A 23,112-nucleotide genomic window follows, 5' to 3' on the forward strand; every position below is an offset into this window, starting at 1 on the left:
CAGAGTGATTCTCACACTTCAGTGTCTAATTTTAAGCTGCCTAGGTGAGGGTGGATTGATCCTAAGAGATTGCTCCTGACAGGGAATGAGCAATAAAGGCCAGAGTGTTAGGGAAAGGTTTTTAGATGTGGTTGTTTAGCTCAGTTTATGGAGAGCTGGTGTTTGGCAGCTTAAAAAAAAAAGTATGCAGGTAAGCTGTGCTTCAAGCCCTGCTGTATTGGGTTTGTGTGTCAAGCTTTTGGTAGCTGGGGGGGCTACAGGGGTGGCCACTGTGAGAGGCTGCCAGAAGCTTCCCCCAGGTCCGATAGAGCCAATGCCAGCCGGCTCCAAGGTGGACCTGCTGCCGGCCACGGCTGAGCCCGTAAGCGACAGTGGTAGCGCTTCTGTATATAAGAAGGGGGAACAAAAAAAGAAAGGGGAAGAAAAAAAACCCCCTCACAACTGAAACCAAAGGCAGGAGTGAGAATATGTGAGAGGAACAGCCCTGCAGACAGTAAGATAAGTGCAGAAGGAGGGGGAGGAGGTGCTGCAAGCATTGGAGCAAAGATTCCCCTGCAGCCTCTAGTGAAGACCATGGTGAGGCAGGCTGTTCCCCCTGCAGCCCCTGGAGGTTAGCGGTGGGGCAGATACCCCCCTGCAGCCCCTGGAGGTTAGCGGTGGGGAGCAGATACCCCCTGCAGTCCCTGGAGGTTAGCGGTGGGGAGCAGATACCCCCTGCAGCCCCTGGAGGTTAGCGGTGGGGAGCAGATACCCCCCTGCAGCCCCTGGAGGTTAGCGGTGGGGCAGATACCCCCCTGCAGCCCCTGGAGGTTAGCAGTGGAGCAGATACCCCCTGCAGCCCCTGGAGGTTAGCGGTGGGGCAGATACCCCCTGCAGCCCCTGGAGGTTAGCAGTGGGGCAGATACCCCCCTGCAGCCCCTGGAGGTTAGTGGTGGGGCAGATACCCCCCTGCAGCCCCTGGAGGTTAGCGGTGGGGCAGATACCCCCCTGCAGCCCCTGGAGGTTAGTGGTGGGGCAGATACCCCCCTGCAGCCCCTGGAGGTTAGTGGTGGGGCAGATACCCCCCTGCAGCCCCTGGAGGTTAGCAGTGGAGCAGATACCCCCTGCAGCCCCTGGAGGTTAGCGGTGGGGAGCAGATACCCCCTGCAGCCCCTGGAGGTTAGCGGTGGGGCAGATACCCCCCTGCAGTCCCTGGAGGTTAGCAGTGGGGCAGATACCCCCCTGCAGCCCCTGGAGGTTAGCGGTGGGGAGCAGATACCCCCTGCAGCCCCTGGAGGTTAGCGGTGGGGCAGATACCCCCCTGCAGTCCCTGGAGGTTAGCAGTGGAGCAGATACCCCCTGCAGCCCCTGGAGGTTAGCGGTGGGGCAGATACCCCCCTGCAGCCCCTGGAGGTTAGCAGTGGGGCAGATACCCCCCTGCAGCCCCTGGAGGTTAGTGGTGGGGCAGATACCCCCCTGCAGTCCCTGGAGGTTAGCGGTGGGGCAGATACCCCCCTGCAGCCCCTGGAGGTTAGTGGTGGGGCAGATACCCCCCTGCAGTCCCTGGAGGTTAGCGGTGGGGCAGATACCCCCCTGCAGCCCCTGGAGGTTAGTGGTGGGGCAGATACCCCCCTGCAGTCCCTGGAGGTTAGCAGTGGGGCAGATACCCCCCTGCAGTCCCTGGAGGTTAGCGGTGGGGCAGATATCCCCCTGCAGTCCCTGGAGGTTAGCGGTGGGGCAGATACCCCCCTGCAGCCCCTGGAGGTTAGCGGTGGGGCAGATACCCCCCTGCAGCCCCTGGAGGTTAGCGGTGGGGCAGATACCCCCCTGCAGTCCCTGGAGGTTAGCGGTGGGGCAGATACCCCCCTGCAGTTCCTGGAGGTTAGCGGTGGGGCAGATACCCCCCTGCAGTCCCTGGAGGTTAGCGGTGGGGCAGATACCCCCCTGCAGCCCCTGGAGGTTAGCGGTGGGGCAGATACCCCCCTGCAGTCCCTGGAGGTTAGCGGTGGGGCAGATACCCCCCTGCAGTCCCTGGAGGTTAGCGGTGGGGCAGATACCCCCCTGCAGCCCCTGGAGGACCCCACGCCAGAGCAGGTGGATGCCCAAAGGAGGCTGTGACCCCGTGGGAAGCCCATGCTGGAGCAGGCTCCTGGCAGGAGCTGTGGCCCCGTGGAGAGGGAAGCCCCCGCTGGGGCAGGTTTGCTGGCAGGACTTGTGACCCTGTGGGGGACCCACGCTGGAGCAGTCTGTCCCTGAAGGGCTGCGCCCCGAGGAAGGGACCCACGCTGGAGCAGGTCATGCAGAACTGCAGCCCATGGGAAGGAGCCGCGTTGGAGTTCATGGAGGACTGTTTCCCGTGGGAAGGTCCCCACGCTGGAGCGGGGAAGAGTGTGAGGAGCCCTCCCCCTGCACAGGAAGGAGCAAGAGAGATGACATGTGATGGACTGACCCCAACCCCCATTCCACGTCCCCTGGCACCGCTGGCGGGAGGGGGTGGAGAAAATCAGGAGTGAAGTTGAGCCCAAGAACAGGGGAGGAGTGTGGGGAAGGTGTTTTTAAGATGTGGTTTTATTTCTCATTAATCTCCTCTGTTTTGATTGGTAATAAATTAAGCTAATTTCCCCAAATCAAGTCTGTTTTGCCCATGACAGTAAGTGATGAATGATCTCTCCCTGTCCTTATATCAACGCATGAGCTTTTCATTATACTTTCTCTCCCCTGTCCAGCTGAGGAGGGGAGCAATGGAGTGGCTTTGGGGGGCACTTGGTGTCCAGACAGGAACAACCCACCATACCTGCAAAGCTGGCTGACTGAGAAGGCAGGTAGTGGTGGGCAAATGATAGCAGCTGCCCATAGCTAGAGAAGAGGGGAGGCGATGGTAGATCCTCTCCTTCCATGCTGCCAGCAGCCTGGCTCAGGGTCCCTCTTGCAGCCCCACCACTGCTACCACTGCTGGCAAATTTGTGCCAAAAAAATTACGCTTGGAGACCCCCATGATGACGTTAAAAACATGTAAGTATCTGAATCGTCTGAATTCACTCATCCCTTTTGAAAATCCCAGGTCCAGTTAATGCATTTGAGGCTCGCATCTTGGAACAGAGGACAATGCAAAATCACCACTGGCTTTGGACAGCCCTTCCCTGGCGAGTGAGATTTAAGGCCCTGAACGTGTAGTCTGGTTTTAGTTGGTGCCAAGGTCTGTCTGAAGCCGACAGCTGGTTGCTCTGCAGTATGCTGAAAGCAAGAGTCTGGGTTCAGACACAAAGGCTCAGGTTTTGGCCTTTCTCCCAGGCTCGCAGCACAAGCTCTGTGCTGGAGGCAGATTCCTGATCAATGAGGAGCATCCTGGGTGCTGAGCCCTTCTACAGCCAGGAGGTATCTGGGGGTGTCAGAGCACCTGAGGTTATGTGAGGAGTTTTGTGCAGGATTTCTGGGAAGGGAGAGGCACAGCAAACTCCCCAGGACTCCTGGTCTGCAGCGCCTGCAGGGTGTTGTGAAGCCACCTCTGCACCAAAGCACCACGTGTTAATGGCCTGGGACCCTCTCAAAAACAGCAGAACAAACTCCCAAGGTCCAAAATATGCATCTGTAAAGAAGATGAACTCACTCCTAGCTGGGTCTAAGACGTTGAAGAAGAAAGTGAGGAGGTACACACCCCACCCAGGACAGAGCCTTAGAGAGAGACTATCACGGTGCCAGCACTGGTGTCTGCTTGTACCGAGCTCCTCTGCTTTCTGTGGTCCCAAAGATGGATGTCAGGGTGGTGACAACAGTCTGGCCAGGGGATCCTCATGTTCCTGGTCATTCTGGGAAGGAGCAGCCCAGCGGCACATCCGTGAGCATGGATAGAAAGAGCCACAGTGCTCTCACATGGGGATTGCCCCTGCAGCATCTTGCCAAATGAAACCTGAAGACACCAACTGTTTTGGCCTGGCTCCTCCTCAGGTTTTGGCCTCAGGTTGTGCCATGCTAGTGCTCCCGTGGCGAGCAGTCCGGCTTTGCACTGGAGGGCATGGAGGTGCTGCCCTTGAACCACTCCCAGAAGGCTGCATTCCCCTTTGGATAGATTATGGGAGGTGCCTGCAGCTCTGCTGCTGCTGGCTCACGCTCACAACCCTGTCCTTAGCACAGCCATGGGGCTGCATGACATTGTATACGTTATCCCTCCACCATGGCTCCCTCCTATCCCTCTACTCAGGACGGAGGTGAAGATGGTCCTTCCCTCCGCCAAGCACCAGATGTGTGGACCAAAGCCCCAGCCATGGTTTCTGGGGACTGCACAGCCCGTTCGTGCCAGCACTTCCCCCTGGCAGGGATGTGGTCCGTGGCAGGAGGGCGATGGCAAGGACACAGTTTAGAAGAGAGTCATTGAGGAGATGTTCCCACATACCTTGGTCTTGGCTCTTTCAGCTCTGGGCTCTGTTTGACCCTTCCCAGGGCAAAACTGAGCAGTTAGGTACCTGCCCATGAGTAATGGTGACTGCTCATCCCATTCCCTTCCTGCCTGCTGGAGACCTGCCAGTCGCTGTCACTCTTTCCCTGGTATGCTTCGATTGCTGGAGGGAAAACTCCATCCATTCTCGTTATCCCACCAGCTGCCACGCGGGCTAATTCGGCCCATGGCTTTGTGGGCTGCAGCACCCAGGAGTGGGGGTGGGTTCCTGGGACCCCCATGGGTACAAAGCACCCTCTCGTGCTCTGCCTTTTCTGGGGTGCCTCTCCAGAGGCTCTGCTTCCTCCTGTTCAAAGCAAGGTGGGGCTCTGACTCACCCGCATCTGGGTCTCACTGTGTGGCAGGACTCGCCGTGGCTCCGCTGGCTTTCCCACGGTGGCTGAGCCCTGCAGTGATGTTGCTGCTTCACCCAGGAGCTTGCGGCAGGCAGGCTCCAGGGGCAGAAAGGCAATGGGTGTGGGTTTTGCTCCCTGTACCAAGGAGTCATCTCTTTGAATAGCATAGACACTCGCCTGAGCCATCTCCTCCCTCTCCCCTTCCCACTGCCTCTTTAACCCTCTGCTTCTCTGCATCCTGCAGGAAATAATTTATACATTGCTTGTGGGTTATCCTTGAAAAAAAAAGTTTGGAATAGGCACAACCAGTTTCTAATTGCACAGACAAAAATGACAGAAGCCATTTAGGAGATGTGCTGCTGCCTGGGAAATCCAGAGTCTTGCTGTGATCGTGCCAATGGCCCCGCCACGATACTAAAGCAGCGCCTTTCTCCCTCCTGGTTATTTCTCCTCTGCTGAAAGGAAACAAGAATCAGTTTTTGTCATGGGTAAAATGTGCTAAAGAAAAGCTCAGGGTGGAACTCAAAGGCGCTCAGATAATCTCCAATTTTTTCCCTTTACAATTTTTGAGTGTTTCTTTCAGCCCTGCTGATGAAAGACTGATTTTCCTGTTCTGCCAGGAGCGATCCTTGTTGACTGAAGCAGGAGTTACCTGTACTGTGAGATAAAGTGCCTTCCTGGGGAAAGAATAGAAAACATGAGGAAGAAAGAAATAAGATGCACAAAGCAAAGCTCTGCTTCATTGTACAGGACCCAGTCTGGGTCATCTCTCAGACTGAAACTTGGCCTCGGGACCCAAAAGCAGTTAGTTATTGCCTGAGCTGAAATCTGTTAGGTAAGATCCTGCAGCGCGCTTGTAAGAGTTTTTGCAGAGAAGTGCCAGGGAAAGGAGGGAGGAACTCCGGTTCTCTGGGAAAGTATTTGGGTTTTGCAGTGCCAGGAACTTCCAATAGCTTTATCGCTTTTGAAAATTTCTACCTGCATTTTTTCCCGTTGCGTTACCTTGGGAAGGCAGGCACGCCTGTGCAATGAGGGGTTACTCACTGCCGCACCGGCCGGGGGTGTTTCAGCTGTGCAGCACCGGGGCCATTTGCTGCTGCACCAGGTGGGGGTATGTTTTAACTGCTTCGCTCATCATTTGCAGAAATGCAGGCAACTCTGCAGGCAGAAGGTCAAGGGAGAAACCAGGCTTAGGAAGGTCTCCTGCAAGCTCTGTGCATGGGTATGACTCTGTCGACCTCTGAAGCCACAGTGCTCATATCTGGCCATCGCTCAGCTTTGGGACATCTGAGATCTCATCCGGGACACGGAATATTGGCCAAAGGGTTGATCAGGACCAGATCTGCTACCTAGAAATTACTTCCAGCAATTCCACCTACCCAATGTAATCCCCTCGTACCCTGTGAAGATTCCTGCCGTACTCTTCCTTGTGCTGAGACGCTCTCTTGCTCATCACCAGCTGCTGGGCCGGGGAGCCTGGGAGCACCAAGGCCTCATTTCTGCCACCCCGTACAGCGCATTCAGCACAGAACGAGTGCGCAGGGGGGTGGTAGCAGGAAGACAACTACCTTCTCATCAAAGCCTTTCCTGCATGAGATTATCAAGTTGCAGAGGGTTGTAAAGGAAGGCGGAACTGGAAAAGCATCGTTGGGGCTCGGTCAAATGGAGGCTGCTCGGTGTGAGCACCCAGGAGTGGAGGCCACATTCTGGCAAACTGCACACAGAATTTCCTAAATCCAGGAAATATTGCTCTGGATGTCACTGCTCCACCCACCCTAATGGACAAGAAGGTGCTGTAAAGGTGCAAGTAAAGCTGCAACATTTTCCTGCATCCCAGCAGTGCAAAGCAGAGATCTCCTGGTGTTAGACGACAGAAAGGGACATGGCTGTGTGTTTGGGGTGCCTCACGGGAGTCCCTCAAAAGGCAAGCTTAGAAAAGCGAAAGGGACAAAGGCAAGCTTAGAAAACACCAAGGAAGGGGCCAAGTACAGTCTTGGGTAGGTAACAACTTCCGTGCTCGGCAAGATTAAATCTGCAGGGGCACATAACTGTGGGAAAGATACAAATGAGGTTTATACAGCAAAGGAGCACAAAGTCTTGTACGTTACGGGGCTGGTAATAGGGAACGAGTCACTGTGCCTCACACGGGACCCGTGTTTTCTCCTGACCCAGGCCCCCGGCTCCTGCGGTGGAGATGCCCTGGGCTGTGGGTGCACGAGCGCTGCGTGGGCTACGGGCTGTGGATGCCATGCATATGCTGAAGCTCTTCTACATATGCCTTGCTTTTATGGGGCAGGGCTTTTTGGTACGGGCTGCCACGTGTCCTCCAGCAGTGTTCCGTGTGGGACCGTGGCACTTCTAAGGCATCTGGCCATGGGGTTGGGATGCCACAGCAGTGCCTCTGCTTGGAGTGATCTCACCAGCAAGTGGGAAACTGAGATAGATGGACTTTGTTGAGCAAGCGTGTCCCAGCAGGAGGTGTTGGTACTGTGGGGTTGTTGGTGCAGTTGCGGTGCGTGGCTTGGGCTTGGTGTTTCCTAGGGATGCCCTGCACAGTGCAACGTGGTCTCTGCCATGAAACTGGGAGCTGCTCCTGGCTGGGAAGCGATGATCCTCAGGGGTGTGGCCTGGGGAAGTTGGGTATTTCTGGGCATTCCTGGGATCTGTGGGGAAGGTATCTCATGGGTCTGAAAATGGAGAGTGGGATCTGCTCTGAAAGCACCATGGGCAGTGACGAAGGACTCAAAAGTTGCACTGTGGGATGGGAGAGGGGGGTTTAATGGGGGCTGCTTTGCTGGTGGGATAAGGCTTTATGGCAGAGTCCCATGCATTATTTGAGATTCCATGAGCTGTAAGGTCTCCAAGGACTTGGTGCTTGCTCTGTTTTGGAGACGGAGTGCTCTGTGGGTACTCTGCACCCTGCAGCAACCATTTTCTTTCCCTTGAATCCTGCTGCAATACCAATGCATTGGAGCTAATTTAGTGCATCCGCCACTCTCTGACCCCACAGAAGTCTCTGGCCTCTGACCCAGCCCCAGAGGGGATGCACGTTTCACTGCATTTAAATCATACAAGGAGCACCTTGGTTATCTTTTTCTTGCAAACTGCCCTCTGGTCTTGCAGACTGCCCTGTCTAAAAATGTTTTTTTTCTCATGGGTTCATACAAATGATACAGGTCCCAAAATAAAAGGGCATGCTATTTTCTTGGTATCCTGCAACTGGATAGAGAGCAATCCAAGCACATAGTCCTGTATCAGCTCCATTGCTGAGCAACTCTTAATTTCCAGATTGGAGATGTGCTGAGATTTACAAGTCCTGCCCCTCTTCAGTGTCCAGAGAGCCAGCTCAAGAATATAGAGGTAGGTCTCATCTGCATTAATTTTAGACACTCTGCATCTGTGCTAGACTTGGTAGAAGACAGCTTGCTCTCCTAGCCTATAATTTATATGACCTTTCTTATACGTGCCTTCAGGTGTGATTTGTGCCTGAAGAAGCCGCAGAATGGACATCACCAATATGCACACAATATCAATATTTAATCCTCCCAAGGAGTTCTGGATACACTGCTCCTTAATGGACTTTTATAAGACTATTACTTAGGTGCCACATTCAAAACCAATTGTAAATATGCCTGCTGCACCGTGGCCTAGAAGCAGCTTAAGTAAGGAATGTCACAGCTGCCAATGAAATTTAGGTTTGAAGCGCTGCTGACCACCCAAAACTTTTTAAGAAATTTGGGTGCTTGCGCTTAATCCTTTAGTGCTTGCCCACCCTTCAAAAATCTCAGCAGAGCAGCAGAAGGTGCTCCGGAAAAGGAGCTCTGAGCAACGTGGCATGGGGTGACGCCTTTCCCTTTTCCCATGCACAGATTCACAGGCTGTGCCAAGCCTGCCTGATAGGCTGCGAATCCTCTTTTCATAAGGTAGTTGTCAGTAGTAAAGATTATTCCTCAACCTTGTCTTCAGTAAAGAAACTAAAACCACCTTGTAGCTAAGATCACATTCCCCTTTGTCAGGTTTCTTCTTTGAAGAGCCATCTTCTGAAGGAGATCAAGAGGATGCTGCTTCCTTATTTCTTTTGTAAGGCTGGCAACAGTGTTTATACACTACAGTGTTCCCCAGTGCTGGAAGTACAAAGTCTTTTGAGCATCCTGCACTTCAGCTATCCTTGTGTAAACTGGGCTTAAGTTCTTGCAGGCGACCAAATCCTTAGATGTTGTTGACAGCAATTTCATGGAGCAGGCTGGGAAGCCCCCAAAGCAGATGCAACCTTATATTTGGTCCTGATTAGCCCGAAAAGTCTGGCCTCAAATCTTACATTTATAGAGTTGTCCTGTAACACCAACATCTGGATCAACAAAAGCCTAATATCCACCACCATGTACTCATCTTCCAAAAGGGTAACTTCAAAGGAAGATGCTTGTTAAGAGGAAAGGAAAAGGGAAAATTAAACTTTACGGGCAGTGTGGACTGTGCTTATCACACTGAAGTACAATCCCAGTACACCCACCAGTTAAGAAATCCTTGAGGAAGGGCAGAGGGACCTGGCCTGGTGAAGCAGCAGGAGAAGGAGGTTATCAGAAGGTGTCTTTCAAATAGCTGAAGACAAAAATAGGAAAGACTTTGTAACCTCTGCCAGGTTAAACCATGCTAAAGATGCCAAAAAGCTGTTGAAGGAACAACTAACTGAAGCCAGGAGAATAAGCTATAAATAGTAAGACCATCTTCAAATATATGAGGGCCTGCCATGGAGACTAGAAGGCCAATAAATATCAGGGGTGAAAGGATGACTCAGAAAGGAGAAGAGCAGGAAAGGGGATGTATTTACTTTTTCCAATTTGTGACACCTGTGAGAAATGGGGAAGATTTCTACAACATCCCATGCCTGATACAGGGAAACCCACACCACTGCACACCTGAGGACTGAAGGTCATGTCTGTATATAAAATTTTGGGGAACTATAGGCCAATAAAGAAAGGATGATGAATAACTAGCATCAGCATAGAGGAATGTTAAGTGTTATGCATGGGGTGAAATAATCTTATCTTCACATGTAAATGATGACTTGGAAATGACCTTGACCACTTGGAGGGAACTCTGTGATGGACAACCCATCCCAGTGACAGATCAACACACGAGAGAGCTGCAGAAACCAAGGTGAATGTTAGGAATCGTTAGGGAAGGAGAAGAAAACAGAAAGGCGGCTGTGCTATCCCTGCATAACGCCACGGCTCGCTCACTCTTTGCCTACTGGATGCCGTTCTGGCCCCCTTGACCCACAAAGGAAATAGTTTAATTAGGAAAAGTTCAGAGAAGGTAACTGCGCGTGATGAGCTGATGGCTCTGTCTGAAGAACAGGTCTGTGAGCTGGGACTTTCCAGCCTGGACCAAAAAGAAGCTGTGGAAGGATCAGCTCATCACACTCTTTAAATATCAGACCTAGGGAGCTTCAAACACAGCTCATATGAGCCAGGTTCAGAAGAAACTAAGATGTGTTCTTTTCCTCCACAACAAGCTGTGGGCCCATAGAGCAGAGGCACAAATGATGCTATTGATAATCTAATTTTTCATGGATTGACGTGGTGACTGTAAAGGCTCATGGGAGAGAAACCCACTGAGGCTTGCCAAGGCTGTAATGGTGTAGGAAATGTGATTTACAGCTTCATTCCTCATATTGGCACAAGGCAGAGCCGTCCAGACTGATCACTGCTGCAGGGTAACAGGCTCTTACAAACCTTCCAAACAGATGCTTTATTCTGTCCTAGCACTGTGGCAAGACGACCAAAATAAAACCATCCAAAACGAGAAGCTTGAAGAAATTCCAGCAGTTTTTATTGATTTCAGCTTTTCCAATGAAGCAAATACATACAGTATAGCCAAAACAAAACTCTGATACATTATTCTCACATACCTATATCTTACAGAGTACACTGTATAGTTATGGACTGGGAGGCTAAGTTGGTCACAAACTGGTGTGTGGTCAGAGAGGGATAAAACTGCCTATTGCCTTCTACTCGTCCATGAGGCTTCTGAAATGCTGGGGTGGGCTGGATTGTACATACACAAAACAAACAAAGCATTTATGAGAAAATAGACCAAAAAGCTCTGCTAAGCCCAGGACAAACAAGTATGGTATTTATTTACATGGTTGTGTGTCCCACGCACAATTCGGGCCCCAACTGCTCTCATCTACTGCCAGCAGAGCTAACAGTGTCGCTAGCTGTGGTCCTTCCCTCCTCAGTAATTCTCCATCGCTATGACCCAGGGCATGTGCTACCTGTTTGTAGACCTGCCCTCGTCTGTATCTTGGGGGGATGCCCTACCTTGCAAGAAACAGGAAAGCGGCTCATCGAAGAGGATGTCACAGTTACAAGCATGCTTTTAAGAAACAATGCCTCCCTAGAATGAAAAACAATTTGCATTGGAGGTGAAAACAGCATCCGTTTATATGGCGGGAACCTCACTGAGTTCCTGAAACTGCTGGTTATGAGCAACACCAGTGACTCCAATAAGGCTGATTTTCCTTTCTCTTCTCACGGTTGGGCATCACTGTCACCCCACTGACTGGGGTAGATCCTGTTGTCCAGATTTTAAAAAAAGAGACTGAGAGGAAAATAATGTTGAGTATCAGAGAATTTCCTGGGGAAGAAATAGCTGCAAAGTAGCCCTGGGGTGGCAGAGTGGTTACAATTCCCACTGCTCTTTTGAGTTAGCTGCATTTTGAGGTATGAAAGCAGTAACTTACAGCATCATAAAAAAAAATTAGATTAGAAGGAACCTCTCTGGTCTGCCCAGCTTGAAGCAGGGATGACATCAAAGCCAGATGAGGTTGCTCAGGGCTGTGCCCAGTCATGTTTTGAAAATCTCGGAGGATGGAGACAGATTTTATTTTTATCATTTTATTAGCTTTGGAAAAACAATTTTGCTGTAGTTCATAAAATTCATGTGAATGAAGTATCTGTCTATTTTAGTCTAATACTTACTAATGAAATCTCCAGTACCTGTAAATCTAATTGTGGGTGACGATCACATAGCTACAGCTCTTTGTGCCTTATATAGCAATTCCGTAGATGGTATTACCGTTGAAAGCATCAGCAGTGTTTTAAAATAAAGCTTAAATAACAGCCAATTAGGATGAATTTCCTCAATATTCCGTCATTACATTTTGTAGTTCTGTTTCCCCAATTAATTTTACAAAGAAAAGCATTAGCTCCCAGGACTCCTGTTGAACATGTAATTACAGGAACAAATCTGAATGCAAAATTGCACGCAACGTGCTTTTACACCAAACTATAACGATCCTGCCTGTGGTTACTGCAGCCATTTTGGACATCCATAGTCTCGGGTCCTGCCGAAAACATTTTGAACGGTGCATCTGAGAACACACATCCAGCTAGGGAGCAGCTGGCAGGTATGGCAAGGGCATGCCCACGGGCTGGGGCTCCTTTGCTGCTGTTTAAATGCTCCTGAAACTGTCCTACCGGATTCTCCTGGTTCTAGCTCTCCACTTCAAAGGTGCTTTTTTTCTCTCTCATTTGGCTGGGAGCTCTACACAGAAAGCTCTCGACTGAATGTGGGTGAAGGCAAGCAAATAGTTGCTGCTCATTAAAGTGCACAAGATTAAGCCACCCTTTGTAGTCCAAGAGAAGAACCAGCCGGAAGATGGTCTCCCTCTGTGGACACGTGCTCCCTACGGTCTGAACGGGGCACGAACAAGTGCCACCGTGTCTCTTAGGTCTAGAGCTGTGTCAGAGCAAATCTGAACTTCATGGACGGTTCTTTAGTGGGCACAAATCACCCCATTTCTGTGAAGTGAATGGGGACATGCTGATTTCCACTAACTGAGGGGTCTGACGCTCACAAAAAATGAGACCGTTTTTCCCTTTCTAGACTCAGCTCCATAATTTGTCCTTTCCAAGCACCTCCCACACCCCTCATATTTGCAAAACGGGGTCCTGTGCCCCAGCAGTGGTTTGAAGAAGCAATAACCATGTGTGTAGGGCAGCCAGTAAATGCATCCTCAGCTGGTCCTTTCCCTGTGGATCTGAGTTGCATCCTCTGTGGGAATGGAGAGAGGATGTTTTTCTTCTGGAGAGAGGAAGATCAGCCTCTTTCATCACACAGTTATTGTCATAAGGAGTGGTTTGCCCTAAAATGAGCTCAGCAGTCCCCTATGACAGCCTTAGCATCACAGGATGACCATGTAATTAAAGATACGGAGAAAGAAAATATTTCCAAACCTGACTTCACACAAGTGCTTACATTCCTTTGCATATTAATATTAATTCTTTACATTGATCAATAAAAACAAAATATGATTAAAAAGGCCACATCCTCACTTTTTTCAGTCCTGTGTGGCAGTCAGTGATCCCAGGGAAAAAAACACTTTGCCTGTCTCCAGCTCAGCTTCTCAAATGCCACATTTGTCCAGGTACAGTCACGAGATTGAGTTGTTCTGGCTCTCAAAATGGTTCGGGACGTGGTAATATTCACGCTCTGCAGATGTGTTGCAATTGTCCCCTCACATATAGCTTCAGAGAAGGGTTGCTGAGACCCGGCAGAGAATTTGCAGATGTCAATTTGCTTCTTGAGATAAAGAGTTCACATGACAGGAAAGAAAATACTAACAACTATAAGAGCTCATTGGAGAAAAATTCATAAGCAGAAAAGCCCATATTCATAAACGTTAGGAGTAACCAGCCTTTGTAAAGAAGAGTATTGTTGTGTGTATCTGTTTATAACAGCCATATGCAATGGGGGGCCTCAACCCGAAACTGCCAATTTTTATACTTGTGGGTAAAAATAGATTGTGACAAGTTTTTAGTGTGGCAGTGTTTGGCGCATGGGTCGGGTGGGATTGGACAGAACTCTGCAAGGGGGTTAAAATGCACAACTCGCACTGACTTTCAGTGGAAGACAGGGGACTAAGCCTGTGGGAAGGTCCTACTCGCCGCGCGCGCGCGTGTGTGCTGCCTGCGCGCACTCATACGCAGCGACACGTACAGTTACACAGACACACTCCTTGAAAAAAAAAAAAATTATTGACATCAAGAAAGTATGACCTCAAAAAAAGTCCCTTCTCCCCCTAAAAAGAAGAAAATGCTTAAAAATATCAGTATCATCCACATGAAATCCATATGTTTAGTTTGCTTTACAGTTGAGTTAAACTCAGAAACACTCTACATCTTTAACATCCTAAGTAATTGTGAAAGGGTTGTCTTCCTGGACACGAACCAATTCCAAATTCTGAAATGGAGAAAAAACAAAGAAAAACTAAAAACCCAGGTAATTAAAGCATTCAAGAAATCTTTTAATTACATTAAAAACCAACTTTTAATTTTTTTCTTGGCCTCTACCCAGTTTCTGTACTGCCCATAGCTTTTTCCCCTAGACTTCCATGCTCCTCTGAGCCTCAGTGAAGTGAAGGCACAGAGCAAGAAGTGAAATCTGCACCAGGGCAGAGGAAAGAAATGGGCTTTTGAACCATTTTCTCCTACATCAGGACTGTGCATAGTCTGATCGCAAAGAGCGGGTTGAGGAAGGGAGCAAATAATTAATTATGAATAATCTCAATCCCCATCATAGATAGATATATTTCAAGAGGTCAGAACTGCTTAAGGCTTTTCCCTTCAATGGGAATTACGAATCAAAAGCACCTTACAGATTCAAGCCTCATTTCACACCGAATAAGAAGTCATAATGATGCCCTGGAAATTCTGCCCAGGATTTCTCTAACCTGGTTTCTCTATTGGGATTATGTAGGTGTCAGCGTGGAGTTCCAAATTTTGACAGGAGGCTTACAGGTAGGTTATTAAGTGCTCAAAAAATCCCTGAGGGTAATGGTTAATGGTCTAGCATGTGCTGGAATTAATTGCACGTTACTTACACTATCTGGATAACATTATTCAAAATTCAGGAATGAAAGCACTGTCACAGAGATTCCTGTGAAAAGCCCCACCTGAGAGGATTTGGCAAAATGCGATTGATCAGTTATTGCTCGGCAAAGACACACGAGGTGTAGTCAAGTCCAGTGGCTTTGTCTGTCCTACGGCATCTGCGCTGAGCATGTCTGAAACGCACAGCTGCGTACTGCGGGCAACATCTGCACTAAACCCAGGAGCAGCACAACTTCTGACTTGTCATTGAAACAAATACTTTGCAGTTTGGGCTGATAGCATTCGTGATGAAAATCTCACAAACCCACGTTAAGGGAGATTAAAAATAGAGAAAGCTTGTGGCGTTCATGCACCGCTCTTTCGCCCCCAAACCCACCCCGTGCCCATGGCCCCGTTCTCACCTGCAGCCTGAATGTGCACGGAGAGGCTCCTAAAATCTGGAAGAGAGGGTTCTGAAGGTTGTTCCAGCTAAAGATCCAATCATGTTCTTATCAAATCCTTGCTGAAAGATGTATATGAAGAGCAGTGAGTGCATATCGGTTTCAAAACTGACAGCTGTAGTTGTGAGAGCCTCCTGCCCCACTTCAACACCCTTCCTCCACTTAAAGTGTGTTTCATTCTCAACCAACCTCCTCTGTCCTCCCTCTGCGTGCCTTTGGCACACGAACCCTCACCCTTATTGATGGACTTAATCTTCCTTGCACTGCTTTCCATCCAAGAGCTGGACTTCTCCAGCTTTACCAGAGGAAAACTTTACTTAATCCTTCACTGAATATTATTTCATCTTACTCCTCATCCTGGAAAAATGGAAAAGATATGTGCATGATGCATATATCCCTGCAGACTCCCATCCTTCTTGTCTGATGTATGCCTATGCAATGAACATATGTGTGAACAGAGGAGTGACTCAGTCACATCAAAATGAGTTGGCGCAGGCTCCTGAGCAGAGCCCGGCGCAAAGCTGCCCAGGCTCCTGTGGAGAAAGTCCCTAACTGTTAGTATGAGAATGATATGCAGGTACTCTCTACCTTCCTGCCCCCAGGGTACTCCCCTTTGTGGATGTTACTCCTTCTCTTTAATTTGGTCCTTTACTCTCTGCAGGTGCTGCTGCTGTTGAGTTGGAAAAACCCAACTTGTTCAAAGCGAGCCACTGGGAGCTGGAGGCTGGCTCCGTGCCCCGTCTGGCTCTGCACTTCTTCAGTTTGTGTTGCAGGGAGCAAAAACAGATCCTAAATACTCCTCTTCTTCATTTAAAAGATTACCCTGGCTGTAACCACAGTGATGGGTGACGGAACCACAGGGTAGGGTTATGGACATAGAAGAAAATGGGGGGAAAGAGAGGAGGAACCTTGCCAGGGATCTGTTGGAACATGCTGATCCTGCATGGTGGGATGCAATGAAGGGAGTCTCCCAAGCTAGTGTGAAACGTCCAGGTCTGTTCTCAGCACAGAGCAGTGCTGTGCACGCAGGAGAGCATCGACTCCAGGAGTACCGTGGAAGAGCCCACCTAAGCTAGCATCACCCCAGGGTGCAAGCTGCCCAGCACAGACACGCTGCTGTCCTTAGTCCCTAAAGTCGGTCGACTCCGGCAGCTGCGGCTGCGACTCGCTGCCTCTTGCTCGGATCGTAGGCTGGTGCCCAGGTCTTAGGCTGAGAGCACCGTGGTCTCCCCAGCACCCCGGGCTCCTCCCAGCCGCTGCCTGTACTCGCTGCTGAATCACGGCCGTTGCAAACGCACCGGCTTCAGTGAGTGAGTCAAGAGCAGGGTTGTTCTGTCAGCCAAAAGCAGAAGCGTTTTCCTTACCTGCTTGAGCACACTCTGGAGCTCCCTGTTCGACCAAAGATCTGTCAGGAGGAGGCGAGCAGCTTCGGCCGCTTTTGGACAGGAGCTGGGAAGATGAAAGCAACCCCGGTGAATTATGGCAGGCCACAGAGCAGCAACCCACATACATTACCGACAGCTTTTGAATAAGCCCATCTCCAGCTGGGAGGCTGGCTAGACTTGATGGAGGACTGTCAGTAAAACCGTCCTTGCTCTCTCAGCAGTGTTACGTGACAGCAATCTCTGGGACAAGAACAGGACAAATGAGAAAGAGGGGAGGAGTTGAGTGGGAGAACGGGCATTAAACTGAGATGAAGGAGTGTTTCTGGAGTGTGAAATTTGGGAGAGGCGAAGAGAAGGGAAATGGTGCCAACCCTTCCCTGGTGTCTGTAGGAAAGGTGTGGGCGAATCTCTTGGGAGGGCAGCAGAGGAACGGGCTCCGCGCTGCCTGGTAAGGATGGAGGAGCTGGGAACATTTGTAATAACAACATCTGCAACCATAAGTCCTTACTCAGCACAAGTTAATAGATACTTGCTCACGTAACAGCTCCGAAACCGTGAGTCATAGCAGCGCCTTTTATAAGTTTGGAAAATTTCATACGACACCATAGATATAAACCTCCTTACTGGTTCTTATCGCTGCTCCTCATCTGCTGGGCACTGTCCTGTCTGTGGGAGACTCCTGACCTGGGTTCAGTGCAACAGCGCTAGCCTGGCTCAACCAGGATGATGGAGAGGTGCAAGACCAGACTCAGGACCCTCCCTGTATGATACAGCTTCACAAAACATTGTGTCCTCAAAAGAGTCCGCATCAGGCTATGAGAAATGGGACCGAGACTGGTCATCAGGAAGAACCTGGGACCTGCAAGCTCCGTACTCTGGGTGCGAAAGGACAAGAATGTAACCGTATTCAGTTCATCTTGAGGCATTTCTCTAATATACACAGCAGTTGTTACCAAAGACTATGTAGCAGAAAAGAAATTATCAAATTTAACCTGGTCATAAGCTCCAAGGGGACTGTGCAGCTCACACGCGTTGGTATTGTGTGGAGGGCTGGGGGAGCTGCCGATAATCGCAAATTCCTGAGCAATGTTTTGGGACAGGACAACTAGGTTTTACTGCAGAATCGCTGCTCTGGTTATAACCGTCCTACGCCCCGTCACCAGAATGACTATGTTTAAAAAATATTTTGTGGCTGAAAAATGGTTTGTGATTGAAAAGCCATTAAAAACTAATAAACCCAGAGGGATCTATGATTAGATGGTCAGTGCATTTCTTTGACACTCTTTTTCAATAATATGTTGTTTCATGTTGTTGCTCTCTTTCTAAAGCTAGAGTAAGTATCTTTTTTTTTTTTTTAATAGTTTGCTTCTAATGATGCCAAATACGTAGTTTTTGCCATGGTGACTTCAGAGCACACCTCAAAATAATTTTTTCTTATCAAGCCAAAATTACCAGCATCTGGCATCTGAGCCACTTCCAAATTCAGACAAAAGAATTTTTCGGCTTTTAGTTTGAAGGACAGATACTGTCTCTGTTCATACAGCCTCTACTGCTATTATTTAGGTATAAAAAGGTTAAGCATGAACCGATGGAGCTGTGGTCACAACTTCGGTATGTGAAATAGCATATCCTAAACAAAAGCCCTGGAATAGTGTGTGACTACAGCAGTGTAGAACATGGAGCAGCGTATAAAGGACAGCTGATCTGGGGGAAAAATTTCTTAAAAACAAGCTACCTGAAAATCAAAGTTGATTTTAAGGACAGTCTGTTTTTTACCAATAGAATTATTTGTAAAAATCTGTGGAAAGAAAACAAGGAAGATGCCCGCTGACGGCAGCGGCAGCAGTCATCCAAGTAACTACTGACTCAACAAAACACAAACAAGAACCTAATCAGAAGGAGATGGTAAGGCCAGGAGAAAGACACAAAAGACAAGGGTTTTGGATGTGCATATCAAATAATGGGGGGAAATAATGCTTCCTCAAAGGACAAAAGTATCAAGAACCTTATGTATGTCACAGAAGCCAAGGAGTTCCTGGAAGAAGGACTTCTTCAGGGTGTCCTAAGTTTATGAAATTGATATCAAGGGGCAATCTTTGAAAGAAACGGGCAGTTGGAAATCTGGGTGAGAACTCCCCTCTTCCGCAGAAAAAAAAATCAAGACCAGACCTAATTTTCTTGAAAGATTAATTTTGGTAAAATGTTATAGTCAAATGAAATTGCAAAATTACATTGTATAATATAAAAGGTGTGAAAAGTGAATGAACATAGAGAAACTGAAAGAAATCAGTGATAACGGGACTGTGAGACAAACTGCAGATCTGATGCTCTGAAGTTACTGAAAGAGATTTTGGAGAAGAGCTTTTAGTACAGTCAGTAGAATTATTGAGAAAAATGATAATTTTATCAGTGAAATGAGGTAGCTTGAAAATGAGCAGAGGAATTTTTTTCAGACAGATGGAGAAGAAGGATGAAAAGGACATCAGACATCACAATAAATCAGTAGCAGTAGCTTGGTTTTTGTAAACACCAACAATAAAAGAAGGTACTATTCAATATTTTGGCAACTGGGTTAAAAAAACAGAGTGGAAGAACGCCATCATCACTGTAAAGCCTGTGTCATAGATGAGGCCATATGCAGGAGACAGAGACAATAATTTAACTGGGATGCTTCAGGAAGGAGAAGAAACCAGAGCTGTCAGATAAACTGCTGAACAGTTGATGCCTTTCCCTCAGAACAAAGCTACAAGAAACCTCCAGAAAAAGAAACCTCAGCTTTGAGGAGTGCTCGCTGACATCTGAGAACATGGGAGAGGAAAAGATCCATAACCTACTTGTCTGTAACCTGGAAGCTCTTTTGAAAATACAAATACAAAATTGTTGGAGGGTGTTGAACCAATGATTTGCAGCTTCAAATGCAATGAGACACGACTTCAGCAAAACAGGTAAAGAAACATCTGTTTGGTGGCAGAAGCAGCACGTGCCGGGGAGGCACTACGCAGACGTACCAGCCAAACCAGCACCAGTGCTGGAGGTGAGGGAAGTGTGTCCACAGGGAGAGCGAGGCAGATTAACAGAGAAAAAGCTGCAAAATACTAACAAGGTGCAACACGGCATGGTGTTCTCCGTGGCGATCTGGTCACCGCCGCAACCTCCTCTGTTCTCTATTTCTGCTGGCTGTGGTACTGGGAGGGAGGAGGTTGATAGCACAGGACTCACCACACAGCATCAGCGTGGGAGCGTGGGGTCTGCATCCAACCTAGGCAACAGCACCCAGCAGAAGTGTTGGATCTAGGTATGACCATCAGGGAGTACGTGAGGCGCTTTCTGATGTAGGACTGGACAAATCCCACCCTAAAATTTCCTGTTCATTTTCACAGGCTATACAGGAAAGTAAGAAAAGTGAGATCATTTGTGAACTAACAGGTCCAATTCACTAGAGGGGAGATCTCTTTCACCTCTGCTCTATGGGAACAGTCTGACATTACATGGCTTGAGTAAGTAAGCTTACTTCGGAATGTAATTTGTGATTTTTAAAATAAGAATTAAGCAGCATAAAATTCTGTGGGGACAGAAAGAATAATGGAGTGGAGTTTTGGACATTGTAAGACCTGGGCAGGCTGGAGAGCTGGGCTGAGGGGAACCTCATGGAATTCAACAAGAGCAAGCGCAAGGTCCTGCCCCTGAGGACGAACAGCCCCATGAACCGGTACAGGCTGGGGATGACCTGCTGGAAAGTGGCTCTGCTTAGATGGTCCTGGGGGTGCTGGGGGGCAGCGAGGTGACCCTGAGCCAGCACCGGGCCCTTGGGGCCAAGAAGGCCAACGGTGTCCTGGGGTGCATGGAAACGAGTGTGGCCAGCAGGGCGAGGGAGGTTCTCCTCCCCCTCTGCTCTGCCCTGGTGAGGCCACATCTGGGGTCCTGCATCCAGTTCTGGGCCCCCCAGTTCAGGAAGGACAGGGAACTGCTGGAGCAAGGCCAGCGCAGAGCTGCCAAGGGGATCAGGGGCTGGAGCATCTCCCTGGTGAGGAAAGGCTGAGAGACCTGGGCTTGTTCAGCCTGGAGAAGAGAAGGCTGAGGGGGGTCTCATCAATACCTATAAATATCTGAAGGGCGGGTGTCAGGGGGATGGGGCCGGGCTCTTTCCATTAGTGCCCAATGCCAGGCCAAGGGGCCACGGGCACAAGCTGGAACACGGGAAGTTCCCCCTGAACATGAGGACAAACCCCTTCCCTGTGCGGGTGCCAGAGCAGGGGCACAGGCTGCCCAGAGAGGCTGTGGGGTCCCTTCCCTGGAGACATTCACCCCCCGCCTGGACGCGGCCCTGTGCCCCTGCTCTGGGGGTGCCTGCTCACGCAGGGGTGGGACGGGATGAGCTCCAGAGGGCCCTTCCAGCCCCCACCAGTCTGGGGTTCTGTGATTCCGTGATTCTGTAATTGGGGAGCTTCTCAGAAGGGTAGAGACAGGAGGAACACACAACTCCAGAATTTAGTAACTCCTCACAGTTTAGTGAGTCATTGCAAACAAAGCTCATCACACAAAACAGTCAAGACAATTAAGGTACTCACAACCCCGGTTGTGCAACACTTTGCCGAAGTAGTAAATTAGCTGACGACTGGTCTGAGGGATCCAAAGCGGGACTTTAGGCAGAAGTTAATACCATTCAAAACAATGAAGACTTAGGAGAGGTTTGGGTTTCAAGTTAATTGGGCTTGTTGAAGAGTGGAAGCATACAAGAGCAGCAAACTGACCGATGTTTGTTGGCTGAGGTCCAAACTAAACAAGGAGGCCATTCTAATGACTGAGAGTCTCTTTGCTGCCATGAAACAAGTGGTAGATTGTAAGTGGTTTATCAAAGGATGATGGAGAAGGCATGTGAATGTCTTTTCACAAGAGAAGACAATAGGGTACATGTATGAGGTATTTTAAAACAAAGACAGGTGGTAGGAAAGACGGAAGTCTAGGAAGGAGAATACATGGTCAAAGACCATGTAAGTTTAACACCAGTTTGGCCAGAAATGGACATATAGTTCGGCAAGGTTTGACAAGCTTTTGCACAGGGCTGTACAGAGTATGGATAAAAAGCAGGCAAGAATTACTACCGCCAAAACTCAAACCAAGTCCTAAAAGAAAAAGTGGTAAAATATGGTGAGTAGACATGGGGAGGTACTTATAAATACACACATACACACATACGTACATACATATATATATGCTTCATCACAGCTGTGTTTTTGCCACTTGAGGTGGATGTTCCAACAGTAAGACTAACAAATCTGAACATTAAACCCAAGCACAATCCCTTTATATCGGTGGTGCTTAAACCTCAGACCTGACCTTCATGATAAGGTTTGCAGGAAGCTGTGAGTGGGTAGCCCAGGTGCTAGGGAGTCAGGCTGCCTACTGACATCCCCGGTTTTGAGGGCTGGAATTTTCAACAGGGTTTAAGATGTTGGTCTTTCAGTTCTGTTTAGAATTTCTTAAAATTCAGCCAGCAAATTTCCTGAGGCCCCTTTGCAAATCCTACCATGGATGGCTCCCGCCTGTTTCCAAGAAACCAGAGCTGAGGATTTGTGTCTATCAACATGCTTAACTTTTTTTTGGTCTCTCAATTTACAGGGAAAGAATAATGCTTTACTATGGCTTGGGAGGGTACTGGGAAGACGCCAGGATTAATGTGGCTTTGCACAGAGGGCATGGGCTCAAAAATGCCTATGCACGACCCTCCCATGCCTTCTGTCCCAAACTCACCCATTTCGGCACAGGCTTACTACATTATTTAGCATGTTGCTTGTCAAGTAAGACTTCCCCAGGTGTGGGTTGGACATGATGAGGTTCCTCAGAGTGTAACAAGCTGATGTCATGATCTCGCCATAGCTGTTGGTATTTGCAGACTGGAATGACAGGAGACGTGATACATCTGGGAGCACCTGGTGAGCTGAAGAAGTGGAATGTTCCAATCAACATTTAAATAAAACCTAGCACAAGTGAATGATACTATTTGTGTTAACACTATTCAATGTAAGAATGCAGCGTCATCTCTGGAAAGAGACACTAATATTGTTGGACAGTAATGGCATAATTGTATCACTATTTGCAGAGACAAAATGAGTGCTGCAGGCCTCTCCAAAGACAATGATATTGGTCATGAGTAGTCAAGTCCAACTCAGTTCCCAAAATACTATTATCCTCATCATCCTGCAGATTTGTGATTGCCCATAAAGCACACCACATGCTTGTAAAGACTTTGAGACAGCACATATTTTGTTAATTATGCCTGCAGATATCACCTGCAATTGACCTTTTGGCCAGAAGAAATGACACTTCTTTGCCCAATTGCGGAGCTTGGCTGAATCCTGTTACGGGGTTTACAAAGTGAGGTGGGCAGATATTAGAAAGTTAGAAACTAGACATTGTTCTGGAATTCACTGTGGTGGAAATTATTTACCCATGGTTTTGTGGAGAACAGGGTGCCGGGACATGTTGCTCAGCAAAGAAGCCCCAGACCGGACAACGTCAGAGCTGTTGGACTGGAGGAGCCGTGCTATGCGAGGCAAACCTTTTTCCTTCAAACCAATCAGTTGGCTCATTGCATTGGACATCTAGGAGACAGAACAGAGGTGT

The 23,112-nt window shown here is 48.8% G+C and overlaps 1 protein-coding gene across 1 annotated transcript in view; it reads right to left on the bottom strand.

The window, feature by feature from the left end:
- Window positions 1–10,638: 10,638 nt before the first annotated feature.
- PKP1 (plakophilin 1) overlaps window positions 10,639–23,112 on the bottom strand; it is a 47,471-nt gene continuing 34,997 nt past the window's right edge. Inside the window, exons 10-14 of the mRNA XM_064472094.1 lie at window positions 22,937–23,090; window positions 22,240–22,426; window positions 16,468–16,552; window positions 15,065–15,165; window positions 10,639–14,013 (exon numbers count right to left, since the gene is read on the bottom strand). Of these exons, the coding sequence (XP_064328164.1) occupies window positions 15,094–15,165; window positions 16,468–16,552; window positions 22,240–22,426; window positions 22,937–23,090 (498 nt within the window). The 3' untranslated portion in view covers window positions 10,639–14,013; window positions 15,065–15,093. The remainder of the gene's footprint in view (window positions 14,014–15,064; window positions 15,166–16,467; window positions 16,553–22,239; window positions 22,427–22,936; window positions 23,091–23,112) is intronic.

This window comes from Phalacrocorax carbo, chromosome 23 (genome assembly GCF_963921805.1).
Source record: "Phalacrocorax carbo chromosome 23, bPhaCar2.1, whole genome shotgun sequence".
In the NCBI taxonomy this organism is placed as follows: Eukaryota; Metazoa; Chordata; class Aves; order Suliformes; family Phalacrocoracidae; genus Phalacrocorax; species Phalacrocorax carbo.